Genomic DNA, 15285 nt, shown 5'->3' with positions numbered 1-15285 from the left:
GTGCAGGCTCTGACTACATGGTCCAAGACGAAGGGCTTCCCACCCTCAAAGTGCCTTCACCTTCCCCATCTGGGGACAGTTGGCTGTGCTTAGGACTGACTCCTAGCTGGGCTGAAGGACCATATGGGGATGTCAGGGACCGAACCCTGAACCCTGGTCAGCTGCATGCAAGACCCACTCTTTCCCCACTATGCCACCCACCAGCCAGGCAGGCCTATCTGTGTGCTTCTCTGGACTTGAGTCCTGCCCTGAGCAGCGGCAGCCCGCGCTCGCCCCCTGCTGGCGCCTCTTCACCGCCCCCTTCAGGCTGACTGTTCAGGGCCCTGGGCCGGGTTTTGGTCCTGGACTCCGGCTGGTGTGCAAAGGCAGCCGCCCATTACTTTGGCCTCCTCGCTTGACTTTCCCGCCCTCCTAATCGGGTGCGTGTGGGGGCCACCGTCCAGGTCATCCGAGCTTGCAGGTCCTCCCCTTCCCTTCCCGCTCCCTATCCTCAATCCTCTGATTAGCAGGGACTCACAGCCAGGTGCTAATAAACAGAGCTTGGCACCCTGCTGGAGAAGGGACTAGGGTGGGGGGCTGGCCCAGAGCCCACTGATCTGTGAAAAGACTCGTTAATAACTTTAATTCCGTCCTAAGCCTCAGGCCCTTTGCCATGCTGATGGACTCTGGGGGGGGTGAGGGTAGGCCCCTGCCCTATCGCACTTAGGGTACTGGGAGATGAAGTGGAGGCATGGAAAAGGGGCATCAGATATCAGCCAAGGTGTAAAGCCCCCGATTTGGGAAGACCCCATGCTCTCCAGCCAAATGCCAGCTGTGGTGTCTAGCCCTGAGACCAGAGGTGAGGTGTGGGCTCCCCCTCGACAGAAAAGGTTCCTTGGGTACAGAGAACCTCATGCACAAACAGACCTTTGGGCTTTACGAAGCCCCCCCCCACACACACACACACCGTGTATGTAAGGCTCTTTTTTCAAAGTAAGTTCCCCCACACCAAGGCTGGGACTGGAGACCTTAAGTCAGGACTATAGGTGAAAGTAGCTTGACACCCCCATCTAGATTAGAGGTGTCCCTGGCCCAGGCTGTGAGCAGAGCAGAAGGGAAAGAAGAAGGGGACTCTGTGGCCAAGATGGGCCCAGCTCCAGGAACTCAGGATCGCCCACACTCTCTTCCAAGGACCGCAGGGTCCATGTGTCTAGCAGGGCCAGCATGTCTCTGGGACATCGCTGAGGAGACCCGGGAGACTACGTGGGCTCAGCCTCCCTCTCCTTATTCACTGGGGCTCAGGGAACTGGGGAGGGGAGGAGGTGGGCGCAGGGGGGCAGCGGGCACTAAGTGGGCACGTCAAGCCCAGCCTAGTGTCATCCTTTAGGCCAAGCGGCCTCCACGTGGAGCCCGGAGGGTCTGGCAGGAACCCCCAAGCCGCTGTTAACCTGGACGTGCGCCGGGCCTTCATGGGGGCTCAGCAGGCAGCCGCAGAGGCTAGGCTGCCAACTCTGATGCTGTTGCTGCGAGTGGAGGCCGAGGCCCTGCTCCAGGATCGAGGGTGGCTGTGGCGGAGCTGGGCCTAGAGCACACGGGCTGGAAGTGGCAACCACGGTGGCTCTGCGATCCTGGCTAAGTGGAACCTGGCAGCCACTGATGTTGAGCTCAAGGTGTGCAGGGGAACCAATTCGATGGCACCTGCATAACGAAGTGTGCATGTTATGTGTTACAAGGGGCCTGCAGAGGCGGGGTCTGAACTGAGGAACCTAGGAGAAGGGGTGGGGGCGGCAAAGGTGTGTGTCAAGGCACCCCACCCCACTCCCATCCACTCCAGGTTGGACCTCTCTCCCCCTCGAGTGAAAATTGTGGGCCCATTTCAGTCCAGAGCATCAGACTCACTCAGCAGCTTCTAGGATGTGGGGTCAATGGATGGGATAGGACGTGGGTGCTGAGGTTTGGGGCTACCTGGATTATCAGGGAACTTGATCCAAACTGCAAAATGCCTCCTTCCTTTCTTCCTTCCTTCCTTCTTTCCTTCCTTCCTTCCTTCCTTCCTCCCTCCCTCCCTCCCTTCCTTCCTTGCCACATCCAGCAGCATTCGGGGGTTACTTCAGGTTCTGAGATCAGGAATCACTCCTGGCAGGCTTGGGGTACCCCTATGGGATGCCAGGGATAGAACCCAAGTCAACTGCATGCAAATGTCCTCCCCACTGTGTTATGCTCCTGCCCCATCCCACCCTCAATCTTTTGTTTTGTTTTGTTTTGTTTGTTTTTTTGGGGGTCACTCCTGATGAAGCTCAGGGGTTACTCCTGGCTATGTGCTCAGAAATCCCTCCTGACTCGGGGGACTATATGGGATGCTGGGATCAAACCTGGATTGGCCACATGCAAGACAAACACCCTACCACCGTGCTATTGCTCTGGCCCCCACCCCTCAATCTTTAGTGCCAGTTTGTTTAAGAGCTCAGTTGACTGGGACGCTGTTTGCCCACCAGAGGTGAGGGGAACAAGGATCCTTTCTTCTGGACCACGGCTGAAGATGCTACCCACACTGGAGCCCAGAGATTGGCTGCTGTGATTCCTGTGTCCAGAGGAAAGGCAGTAGCCAGTCTGAGGAGGGGCTGTCCCAGGGCACTCTGGACATTGTACAAACCTGTCAGCTTTCTACAATGCCCAAGACTAACTCCAGTTCCCACCTTGAAGCAGTAGAGACACAGGCTGAAGCAATTGTACAGATATTGTGCCTTGCACTTGGCTAGCCCAGGTTCTATCTCCTGCATCCTTTTGTTCGTTTGTTTTTGTTTTTCGGCCACACCTGGTGGCACTCAGGGGTTACTCCTGACTATGCACTCAGAAATCACTCCTGGCTTGGGGGACCATATGGGACACCGGGGGATCCCATAGGCTAGCGCCGGCAAGGCACCATTCTGCACCACCGCTCCAGCCCCAATCTCCTGCATCCTTTAAGGTCCTCTAAGCACAGGCAGGAGTGACCCCTGAGCACAGAGCCAGGAGTTAGAGCATAGCAAGCCAGGTGTGGCACCACTTCCAAAAAATATTGAAAATACAGACCCGGGGGCCGGGTGGTGGCGCTGGAGGTAAGGTGCCTGCCTTGCCTGTGCTAGCCTAGGACGGACCGAGGTTCGACCCCCCGGCGTCCCATATGGTCCCCCAAGAAGCCAGGAGCAACTTCTGAGCGCATAGCCAGGAGTAACCCCTGAGCGTCACAGGGTGTGGCCCAAAAACCAAAAAAAAAAAAAAAATACAGACCCAAAATGAACCTGATGTCAATCTTCCCTGCGTAGACTATCTTTGCTTCTTGTAGTTGAAAGTATTCTCACAGGAGGATGGATGAAAGTCAAAAGGGAGAGAGAAATTCAAAGAGAGAGGGGGAAGAGTGTGGGATTGGGACACTTTCATGCATGCAACTGTCCTAAGCTTTGAATTCTGGAGTTCCTACTACTTCTGTCTCTGGTGCTGAAGGGCCCCACAAGCACCACCAGAAATTACCCCAAAACAGAACATCAGAAGGGGGCTAGGGGCTGCAATGATAACAATAGCAGGTGGGACATTTGACTTGTACCTGGGTTCAATCACCAGCAGTACCTATAGTCCCTGGAGCCCACCAGGTGTGATCCCTGAGCACAGAGCCAGGAGTAAGTCCTGAGCACAGCCGGGTGTGGCTCAAAATAAAAATAAAATACAGGGCTGAGCAATAGCACAGTGGAGAGGGTGTTTTGTCTTGCACATGGCTAACTCGGGTTCAATCCTCGCCATCCCGCATGTTCCCAGAGCCTGCCAGAAGTGATTCCCAAGTGCAGAGTTTAAGACTAACCCTGGGGCCCGGAGAGATAGCACAGTGGCGTATGCCTTGCAAGCAGCCGATCCAGGACCAAAGGTGGTTGGTTCGAATCCCGGTGTCCCATATGGTCCCCCGTGCCTGCCAGGAGCTATTTCTGAGCAGACAGCCAGGAGTAACCCCTGAGCAAAAGCCGGGTGTGGCCCAAAAAAAAAAAAAAAAAAAAAAGACTAACCCTGAACACCGTTAGGTGTGGTCCCAAAACTAAAATAAATAAAAGTCAGCTAGAGAGCTGAGCAAACAAGTTGCATTCTGGGATCCTAGTTTGCTCCCCATCACCATGTTATATGAGCCCCCAGTTATATAGCTAGATGTGTAGTCTGACCCCCAAAAAACAAAGATAAGAAGCAGCTCAAATGGCCTAATTTTGCTCTGTGACAACCTGACTGGAGCGAGTTAAGGGCTGGCCCCAAATCCACTCTGCTGTGTGGCTGCAAGTAGCCACACCAGTGGATTGATGACACCCCAGACACAGCTCTGGCCCCTGCACAGTCTGACAGTGGTCCTCGAGAAATCTGGAGCACCCAAAGCGGCTGTGAAGAAGCAGAAGACCCACAAACTTTTGGGCCCAGTTGGTATGAGGGTACCGGGAGCAGGGGGGCCCTGGTGTCCGGACTGTGCCACTCCCTCTCCTGTCCCTACCGAACCCCCCTGGCTTTGATACCCTTATCTGGGGCCCACTAATGAGTTCTCCAGGAGTAGGCTCCCGCCAGGCTCAGGCCTTCACACCTCAGGGGCCTGTATTTTGACAAGTGCCGACCACCCCCCAGTCCAAGCCTGGGGGGAAGTTGGGGAAGTGAGGGGGTCCCGCCCCACCATGCAAAGGTGAAAGTTGGTTCAGTGGGGGGTCCAGGGCTGGGGGCGCCTGGGCCTCCCCTCTCAGGCCCCCTCATTTCCCTGCTTCCCCTGCCAGCCTCTCTGGCAGAGGGGTGCTAATAAGAAGGCCTCCCTTTCCCCAAGTCTCTGATCCAGCCCCGGGAAAAGGAAGTGGCCCCATCACCAGGTTTGGGGGGCTGGTCATTTTCCCTCCACAATGCCCCAGCCCCTTTCAGTTCTGCTGATGTTCCTAAGATCCTCCTTTAAGCCTAGGGCACCCCTCGAATGCCCCCAAGCCTGGTGAGAAACACTCTCAGGTCCACAGGGCAAAGCTTGCTCTGCAGGGCGCAGCAGGCTGGATCTCAGGGACCCGCTGTCCACTGTGTCCAGTGCCGGCCCCACATGACACTGTCCCTGTGTGTTTGAGACGCTGTTGCCATGATAGTTGGGACAGGGCAGGCACAGGGTTGGCCTGTGTCAGGAACAGAGCTGGGCTGGGATGATTGTCTCTCCCCACCCAGCCACCTAATCCATAGACACCCCTGCCCCAGGAGGGACCTTGGCAGTGGTTCAAGGCTGAAGCCACAAACTCCCCATAAAACTCTTCATGCGTAGAGTAGGAGAGCACATAGGGACAAGAAAAGATGCCATAAAAGAAAAAAGGGAGGAGGCAGAGAAGAGTGCCAGAGGCAGGCTGGGGCTGGTAACAGGAGGAAACCTGGAGAAATCGGTGTTGGGAAACGTGCCCTGGTGAAGGAAGAGAACGTTGTATGACTGAAACTCAATTATCAACAATTTTTTGGTTTTGTATCTCACAGTGGTAATTTAATTTAAAAAAATTTAAAGATGCCCAGCTCAGCCTGCACCCCCAGATTGAAATCAAGTCCCCTCAGAATGAGGAAGTTCGGTTGCTTTTAAGAAATGCTGAGTTCCCTGATTGGAGAGGAAAGGTGTGGGGTGAGCCCCTTCCAGAGCCCCAGTCCCCAAATCTCAGAAGAGAGCCCCATGAGGGGAAGGGGGCTCCTAGATTTCCTGACACTCTCCTTGCTCATCGGTCCCCCAGTGGAATCCCCAAGACCCCCGGGAACTTCCTCGCCTCACACCTTTAGGCCTGAGAGCCATATGGAATAGATTATTCTGGATGCTTGCTTGGTAATCCTGTTATCTGGGTGCACAGTCAGGGGCCAAAGGAGCACTGGGAGGAGCAGGGGTCTACTGGGAGTCGGGCTGAGAATTGGGGGTGAGTGCACAGGGCCTTTCTCCCACTTACCTCCATTCCTGAACCCTCCAGCAAAAGGTAGGAAAACTGAGGCGCGAGGGAAGAACTGAGTAGCTGCATGGGCCCAAGACAAAGAGGAAATGAAGGAACCCTCTTTCCTGGCACCCCGATGTCCCCATCTGTAATAGGGAGCAGGCCCTGCCTGCTAGAAAGTGGGAAGACCAGCTTGGAAAAAGGGACCCAGGCCCCCAGCCAAGTGCAGCCCCCTACAATCTCACCCATCACCAGGAGGGGGCGCGACCCATCTGAGGGACTGAGTTCTTAGGTACAGGTAGTAGTCACTGTGACCCCGAGGGCAGGCCTGGTCTGTGCAACCTGGGCAGGACACCTGCCTCTCTGCTCTGTGCTCATCTGTGCTGTGGCAGTGAGACCTGAGTGAGACCCGAGCCTGAGCATGAGCATGAAGCGTTTGGTACCTCTAAACATGGACACACACGCCCGGGAACCCAAACAGAACAGAACAGAGTAGAGCAGGGCAAGTCACAGCTCTCTCTCTCTCTCTCCTCTCTCCTCTCTCTCTCTCCTCTCTCTCTCTCTCTCTCGTCACAGCTCTCTCTCTCTCCTCTCTCTCTCTCCTCTCTCTCTCTCGTCACAGCTCTCTCTCTCCTCTCTCTCTCTCGTCACAGCTCTCTCCTCTCTCTCTCTCTCTCTCTCTCTCTCTCTCTCTCTCTCTCTCTCTCTCTCTCTCTCTCTCTCTCGTGTGTGTGTGTGTCTGTATGTCTGTGTGTGTGATCGGTGCTCCATATCCCCACCCTGGCCAGGGACAGCCCAACAGACACTGCCTCAAAGGCCCTAGGATTCCCCTTGGCGGGAAGGGAAGAGATGCTGGGGATCATCGGTTGGTTACTTCATGGGCCTGTTTTCCACTGGTAGTAATGCTGCTGCTAATGATCCTGAGGGCTGACACTTGAAAGTGGGTAAATTGGGGTCGGAGCAATAGCACAGAGGTAGGGCATTTTCCTTGCACACAACTGACCCAGGACAGACCTGAGTTCGATCCCCAGCATCCCATATGATCCCCAGAGCCAGGAGCAGTTTCTGAGTACATAGCTAGGAGTAACCCCTGAGTGTCAAAGGGTATGGCCCAAAAACAAAAACAAAAAAAAGGGGGGGGAAAGAGAAAGAAAATGAGTAAACTGAGGGCTGGGGTGAGAGTGCAATGGGGAAGAAATTTTACCTTCCACATTCACAACCTGGACTTGATCCTGGCATTCCACAGGGTTCCCTAAGCACCACGAGGAGTGATTCCTGAGTGCAGAGCCAGAATTGAACCCTGAGCACTGCTGGATGTGGCCCAAAAATAAAAATAAAAAAAAGAAGAAAAGCTAGTGGAGTGCTCACCCTGCCTGGAAGACCTGGGTTCAGTCCCTGGCACCAGTCCTGAGCCTGGCATAGTCCCCGTGGGCAAGGCCTAATGGAGCCTGAAGCATCCAGCATCGCCCAAGCATTGCCTCTGGGGCACACACCTGCTGCTCACACCTGCTTACACTCTGGGGCTGGGTCTTCCCACTGGGACCGGCTATGGGGGTCCGAATAGCAGAGAAGCTTCCAGAAGATGGGGCAGGCTGGGACCACTCAAGGTGGCACTGTCTGGCAGAGCCTTGCCTCCTCGCTGTGCTCAGGACCCTACAGCGGCCTGGACCTGGGAGGGAAGCTTCAGCCCTCTCCTGCGCCTCCCCTGCACACACACACCCGTGCCCCAAGTGATCTGGGATCTGTCCCAGAGGCCCTACGCATGGTGTTCCCAAGTCGACACCTTCTGGCTTCTGGCGCTGGCCTGAGTCAACAGGCTGAGAGGTGTGAGGCCCGGGTGGCAGAGCTGGGCCACGATAATGAGAAAACCACAAGCTGCCCAGGCCGGCCACCAGCACCAGGCCCCAACGGGGTCCCAGAGCAGAAGGTCCTGGGGGCCGGGCCTCCCCAACTCAGGAGAGAGAGGGGGCCATACTCAGGAGAAAGTGGGCAAGGGCAGGGGGCTGCACCCCTCAGAACAGCCCTGGGCACTGTCACCCAGTTCCCTGCCAGGTCAGCATAGGATGGGCAAGGTTGGAGTTCAGGTGTTCAGGGGAGTGACTGGACGCCTTGTCCCTCACAGCGATGAGCATGGCTGCCTCGTGATGCCCAGAGCCCTGGGACTGTCTTAGCAGGGTTGGCAAAGGTCATGGTGGTTCTGGCAAGAATGCAGGAGCTCACAAAAATAAATATATAAAAGGAATGCAGGAGCTCAAGAGCAGAGGCAGCTTGATGGGGTCACACCCCCCAACTAGGATGTCTCAGAAAGCTCCATAGGCACCTCACTCTGGACTGGCCAGAACATTAAGGGGCATCTCCCAAAGTCTCTACAAGATGTGCCAACACTGGGTCCTGGCATGGGGAGCTTCCAACACCAAGGCCTGACAAAGGACCCCACTTTGTCAGGCAAGAGACATAGCCCAAAGGGCTGGAATTTGACCCTATGTGTAGCATCCAAAGGGCCTTTTTATTATTTTATTCTACACCATGGACCCCCAACCACAGCCTGATGTGGCCTCTAGGATTCTCTGGTACCAACAAGCCAGTTTGGTTCCTCACTGCATCTGATCACCGAGTGCTGCCCTAGCTCGCAGGCCCCCTCCCGTAATTTTTCTTGTTGTTATTGTCCTTGTTTTGGGGGAGGCCACACCTGGCTATACTCAGATGTGGCTATGCTTACTCTTGGCTCTGTGCTCAGGAACCCTATGTGCTACCAGGGATCAAACCCAGGTCACCTTGTGCAAGGCCAGTACCCTCCCCACTATACTAACATATCACTCCAGGCTCTTTATTTTTTTTTTTTTATTACTGGGGGTCAGAAATGAACTTCTACATCTCTCAGTGAATGGGCCCTGTGTCGGTGTTGCAAAGAGCAGAAGGACCCATTAGAAACCCCCTTCTCTCTCTCCCCACAGTCCCTGAGCAAGCCCCCCCAGTGCTGCCCTTGGCATCTCCTCCCAGACGCTGCTGGGCCACTGGATGACATCCCAAAGCCGAAGAGAAACGGCCCCTCATCCACCTGGGCACCCAGAAGCAGCGCCCTAGCTCACCCCAAATCAGCTCAGCCTGGTAGGCTGGGGAGGTGGTGGGTGTGTGGGAGGAGAGAGAGAGAGAGAAAGGGGAGACGGTGCGAAATTTGGCGGCTCCCTCCAGATGCGAAATGACCCTCCCACGCTTCCCGGGCTGCAGGGGGCTGGAGGGGTCCCCATTAGAGCCCCCCAGAGGGGTCAGAATCAACACCTTCGCAAATGGGCGCGCTTTCCCAGGGGCCCCCTGCCCAGACCTGCTCCAGGTTCTGTGGATTTTGACACCTCCAGAACCTGGCGGGAGGGGAGCCCCCTCACACCTTGAGCCCCCGAATAAAAAGCCCAAAGCGCTGCTGTCCTGGCTGGGGCCAGGGCCAGGGCCGTCCAGCCTCCCGAGCATCCTTCCTCCTGCGCGCCCCGGGCCTGGTCCAGCATCCCAGAGCATCATCCTTTGCGCCCTGATCTGGTGGTCCAGGATCCAGAGCCATCCTCCCTTAAGGCCCGCTCATGGCCCAGTCGCCGCCGCCTCCCCTGCACAACGGGGACCCCTGGATCCTCCCGCCGGCGGGCTGGAGCTGGGACTCGTCCATCTCGCCGGCCTCTTCGTCCTCCGACTCGTCGTCGGGCTCGGACGGGGCCGCCCGCCGCTCTAAGCCAGCCGCCTCCGCCCAGGCCGCCCCGACGGCCCCGGCTCGTGCGCAGGCGCGGAGCGGTCCCCGGCAGAGCGCCAGCGAGCGCGAGAAACTACGCATGCGCACCCTGGCCCGCGCGCTACTGCGCCTGCGCCGCTTCCTGCCACCCTCGGTGGCCCCGGCCGGGCAGAGTCTCACCAAGATCCAGACGCTGCGCCTGGCATCGCGCTACATCGGGCACCTCTCGGACGTGCTGGGCCTCAGTCTCCACCCGCAGCAGCAGGAGCGGAGGCGGCAGCAGCAGCAGCAGCAGCTGAGACGGAGGCCCAGCCCTGGGGCCTGCCCATGCCCTCTGTGCCCCGACGGTGGTGGCCCCATGCACCTCCAGGCCCTGCACCCCCAGGTCCCCCTGACAGCATCCTGGGGGTCCCCGCCTGCAGGCCCCGGAGCCCTGGCACCGCCCGAAGGCTTGGGGTGCAAGGTCCCTGATGACAGGAGCCCCTGGGAGACACCCCCCTATGGCCCCAGGGTGCAGGCACCCCAGGATCTGGTCACCCCCGAAGCTGCCACCCTTTGGACACTGCCCCGAGTGTGCCCAGGGTCACAGACATCCCCTGAGCTCGGGATTCCTAGTGAGGACACCCCCTGGACGACACCCCCCGAGGCCCTGGAGCTGGCTTCTATGTATCAGGTATGGCAGGGCAAGGCAGGGAGACTCTCAGGTGGCTCAGATGTGGCCCCCCACAAAATGGGATGGAGTGACAGGAGACAGGAAAAGTGCTAGGCACCTGGACGCCGGGGATGGGAAGGATTTTTTTTTTTCTTTTATTGGTTTTGGGGCCTCACCCAGTAGTGCTCAGAGTTTCTCCTGGCTCTGCACTCTGGAATCACTCCTGGCAGGTTCAGGGACCTCATGGGATGCCAGAGATTGAACCCCGGCTGGCATGTTAAAGGCAAATTCCCTCCCTGCTGTGTGCTTTCGCTCTGTTCTTTTACATCCTTGTGGGAGACTTGGCTGGTTTCTTCCAAAGGATGCTGGGGGACAGAGTCAGAAAAGGGGGTACAGAGAGGTGCACAGAGCTTGGAGCTAGGAGTGTTCGTTGTTTGTGTGTGGGCTCACCCGGCGATTCTCAAGGATTGCTCCTGGTTGTATGCTCAGGAGTGACTCCTGGCAGGGTGCTTGGGGATGACATCTAATTCTGGGGTGGAACATGCCAGGGTAGTGTCTCTTGTAACCTGGTACTCTCTCCCTGGCCCATGAACTTCATATTTTTGTTGGGCTTGGGGTTTGTTTTGGGGTCACACATAGCAGTGATCAGAGTTTACTCCTGACTATATGCTCAAGGATCACTCAGAGCCAGGTTTGGGGGGGGCTCCTATGGGTTCTGAAAATTGATCTGGGTCGACTACATGCAAGGCAAGTGCTGGACCCTCATAACTACCTTTTTGTCCTACAAGTTTTATGTGTTTTTATTGTTGTTGCTATTTCTTTGGTTTTGGGGCCACACTCAGTGATCTCAGAGGTTTCTCCTGGCTCTGCCCTCAGGAATCACTCCTGGGGGTACTCAGGGGACCTTTTGGGATGCTGGGGATGAAGCGCACCCTACCCACTGTACTGTCTCTCCATTCCCTCAAGCTTCACTTTCTTTGTTTTTTTGTTTTTTTGTTTTTTTTGTTTTTTTGTTTTTGGGCCACACCCGGCGTTGCTCAGGGGTTACTCCTGGCTGTCTGCTCAGAAGTAGCTCCTGGCAGGCACGGGGGACCATATGGGACACCGGGATTTGAACCAACCACCTTTGGTCCTGGATCGGCTGCTTGCAAGGCAAACGCCGCTGTGCTATCTCTCTGGGCCCTCTTTGTTTGTTTTTTTTTCTTTGTTTTTTAACAAGATTATTTTATTTTGCAGGGCCCACACCCAGCCGCGCTCAGGGGTTACCCCTCGCTCTGCTCTCAGAAATCACTCTTGGCAGGCTCAGGGGACTATACAGGATGCTGGGAACTGAACCTGGGTCCATCCTAGGTTGGCCACTTGCAAGGCAAAGACTTTGCTGTTGTGCTATCGCTCCAACCCCAAGCTTCTCATTTTAAAAGCGCTTCTTAGGCCAGGACCTTGAGAGCTGCTTTGCATGCAAGAGCCCAGACAGATGACAGACAGACAGACACACATGCGTACATACACATGTACACACATAGAGCCCTTTGAGAACTTCATTGTCCAGCCACACTGAAGCTGGTGTGATGGGGGCTGGTCCGAGGGCAGTTGGTGAGTGGGTGCAGCTGAGACGGGCCCAGCCACATCCCAGTAATCTCTGCTACTGTCTTCCAGGCTCCAGACATAGGGGTTCAAGCCCTCTAACCCCTTCTTTTTTCTCTCTCCAGGACATCTCTGTATCCCCAGAACTCTCTCTGCTGCCTGTGACGCCTCCCCCGAGACCCCACCCTGCATGCCAGAGCCTCCAGCTGCCTCCCCAGTGGCACTTCTGGGACCTCCGAACCGAGCCCCTCACCAGCTCTGGGGACCAGGAGCCTGGTCCCTTGTTCCCACTCGGGGACCCAAGCCCAGCCCGGAACTCTGGCCTGCGGCTCAGTGGCAGCCCTGAACTCTGGTCTGAAGATTTGGAGGGGACCCAGCTGGGTGTCTTCTACTGAGAGTCAAACGAGGCTCAAAGTGGGGATGACCTCTCATCGGCAGTTGACATGCCTTTGGCCAGGTCCCCTTTGTTCAACTGTGATCAGCTTTGGAGGCAGTGGGGGAGCTAGAATGCCCCCCTGTGCGGACTCGGCTGTGCTGCAGGAAGATTCTGGGCTTCCAAAAGGAGACTTGGGGTGGGGAGTGCCAACAACCCTGTTCATTGACAACCCTGTGTCCAGAAGCTTCTATGCTTCCATTTTTTATTTACTGAAAAACAAAGCAAAACAACAGAATGCATTGGGTCCTGTCTGTGTTCCTTGTGCCAGTCTAGGGGTTTCCTACCCCCTAAATAGAGCCTGTTTCTACCCTTGCCTTTGTCATACTCCCACACTCCAATTTCAGGTCTGGGTCCTTACTTGCCAGTGACTGAGCCCCCACCACCCTGGCTTACCCTCTGCATGTAGCAGCCTGTGTCTGCTCCATTGCTGTGATCATGGATTAGTCCTTCCCTCTCACAACCTGGTTTCAGCAGCTCCATCTTTGTGGTCCCCTGTCACTCTGCCATGGGAGGAGGGCTGAGCTTGGAATCACTGACCTATGCTTCTCTGTCCCAACCTTTAACCTTTCATAATTTGACCTTTAGGGCCAGAGCAATAGCACAGAGGGGAGCACGCTAGCCTTGCACACAATTGACCCGGATTTGATCCTTGGCATCACTGCCAGGAGTGCTTCCCAAGTACAGAAACGGGAGTAATCCCTGAGTGATCCCTCAGTGTGATCCCCCCAACAAAAATGAAAAACAAAATTGACACTAATTAATAATCCAGGTGTGGGGGGTCGAAGAGCTAGCACAGCTGTAGGGTGTTTGCCTTGCAAGCAGCTGACCCAGGACAGACAGTAGTTTGAATCCCAGCATTCCATATAGTCCCCAACGCCTGCAAGGAACAATTTCTGAGCCCAGAGCCAGGAGTAACTCCTAAGCACTGCTGGGTGTGATCCAAAAGCAAATAAATAATTCAGGTGTGGAATGGTGAGAGAGAGCTGCACTCCCTACCAAGTCTGGGGGCTGACTCCCAGCACCAGTCAGAGCAAAGAACCTTTGGGAAATTGTATGCTCCCAAATCCTCCCAAACAGTGCTCCTCAGGTTCAGGGGCCTGACATTGTCTGCAGCACTCAGCGGTGCCCAGTTGAGGTGTAAAGTGTGTACCATGGGGACTCCCACTGGGAGGAGCAATTTTATAGCTAGTTCAGTAGGCAAAACCCCAGTTTTTTTTTGTTTGTTTGTTTTTTTATTTATTTACTCAGGGCTCATAAACTCACTCAAGCAGTACTCAGAGTTACTCCTGTTTCTACACTCAGAAATCAATCCTGGCAGGCTCAGGGGACCATAGGATGCTGGAGATCAAACGCCCTCCTCTCTGTGCTCCAGCCCTCCAACACCCCAGTTTTACATCTGGGCTCCAGGAACTGGTTGTGGGTCCAAGGCTGTGTAATGAAGAGGGTGTAGGGGGCTGCACCCCCTCCGCTTCTTCCTGCCTCCGCCGGTTGGAAGGTTCATGCATGGTCCCTGGATAGGGTATGGGGGTCACGACATTGCTCCCCCTCAATGGGAGATCCAAGGCAAATCTGGATTGACTTCAGATGCAAAAAAGCAGGCTGGGCCCAAGGGCACGCCCCTCTCCCTGGGTCTCTCCTACATCCGCCAACCAGATAACGGAGCGGAAGGAGATAATGCAGTAAATTCTCAGCTATGGCTAAACTCCCTGCTGGGCCCTTCCCTGAGATAGTGAGTTGCCTCCTTCCTGGGGGGCGGTTGGCACCAGAAAGTCAAGTGCCAGCCTCAGCCAGCCACAGCCGCTGGACACTGGCGACAGGAAGGGCTGGCCCACAGGCTTGGGTGCCGGGACAGCCCCAGAGGGCCCCAAGGATGCAGCCAGCCCCGCCCCATCCTTTGAAGTTCATTTGGCCATAGAGTTGGGGGACTTTGCAGTGCAGATGCGGCTGGTGACACAGTCCCCCTGACAACTGGGGTGAGGGTACAGACCAGGCCCCCTGGAATCCTCACTGTAGCTGAAGTTTGGGTTAACAGTGACAGAGCTATGGACAAGTGGATCCCCTAAGGTGCCTTGCAGCTAATACCTCCCACCTCCTATAGTCTAGCTGCCTGGGCTACTTGGGGCAGGCAGGCTGAGGTCTTTCTACATCGTTGCTGTCCCAAGGTTGGTGAGAAACCCCCTGGTCATCTTAGAGCCCACCCTGAGTACCTACCATCTTCCCATCTCTTGCTAAGGTCCAACCCCCCAAAACTAGGAGCCTGTCTAGGCTATGCTCCCACTCTGGCCAGGTGGGACCATTTCAGGTTGCAAACAGGTAACTAGAATCACAAATTCACATTTCTAGCCATGAGCCTTAAGGATATGAGGGACCCAGCTCAAGACTCCCCCCAATGTGACCTCTTTCTCCCATGGCTCCAAGGCTCTCAGGGCTTCGAGTGGGACCCCCTCCCTCCAAGCATCCTGGTTTCTGTTAGGGTAGGTACCTGTCCATGCCTGGCCCCACCTCTTGTGGGAACTCTACAACTGGCTTCCCCATATCAGGTAGGTCCCCAGCACTAGGCACTTAGGGGCTGCCTTGGGACTCAAAGCACCGAAGGTGGGTGGTTCTCCCCTGTGTGATCCCGGGACCTTACCCCAGGGCCCTCATTCCCATTAATGCCCAGATGGGGTTTATCACAAGTCTTTGGAACTCCTTTAGAAAATCTTTATTTACATTTTCTCTTAGAAAAAAAAATATACAGATCTGGTGTCCTGGAGGGTCCCTCAAGTTCCAGGATCTCTTCCAAGAACTCATCCTCCAGGGGGAGACCCGGGGGGAGGTGGGGTTCCCTGAGATCAGTGAGGTGGGGCGGGTCACCGGGGTCACCAGGAGGAAGTGATCAAGCACTGGGCAGAGATGGCAGGCTCAGGAGGCCAGACTATGCCTTGGGAGTGAGATGTGTTTGTGGGGGGTCTCCGGAGACGGGCACAGCGGGGCCCAGGACTGCCAGGCA

General features: G+C 55.9%; 1 protein-coding gene across 1 annotated transcript; it reads left to right on the top strand.

Moving 5' to 3' along the window:
- Positions 1 to 9478: 9478 nt before the first annotated feature.
- MESP2 (mesoderm posterior bHLH transcription factor 2) lies at positions 9479 to 12528 on the top strand. Its single transcript, XM_049783939.1, has 2 exons — positions 9479 to 10294; positions 11983 to 12528. Exons 1-2 carry the CDS (start codon positions 9479 to 9481, stop codon positions 12250 to 12252), a joined length of 1086 nt encoding a protein of 361 aa, XP_049639896.1. The 3' UTR covers positions 12253 to 12528.
- The last annotated feature ends 2757 nt before the right edge of the window (positions 12529 to 15285 follow it).

Source organism: Suncus etruscus, chromosome 11, assembly GCF_024139225.1.
Source record: "Suncus etruscus isolate mSunEtr1 chromosome 11, mSunEtr1.pri.cur, whole genome shotgun sequence".
Classification (NCBI taxonomy): Eukaryota; Metazoa; Chordata; class Mammalia; order Eulipotyphla; family Soricidae; genus Suncus; species Suncus etruscus.
This window is presented reverse-complemented; position numbering and strand designations above follow the sequence as displayed.

Excerpts from the sequence above, each read along its gene's own strand:
- MESP2 (XM_049783939.1), top strand. The coding sequence starts at position 9,479 with ATGGCCCAGTCGCCGCCGCCTCCCCTGCACAACGGGGACCCCTGGATC. Across the intron at positions 10,295-11,982 it reads AGCTGGCTTCTATGTATCAG|GACATCTCTGTATCCCCAGA; the intron begins GTATGGCAGGGC and ends TTCTCTCTCCAG.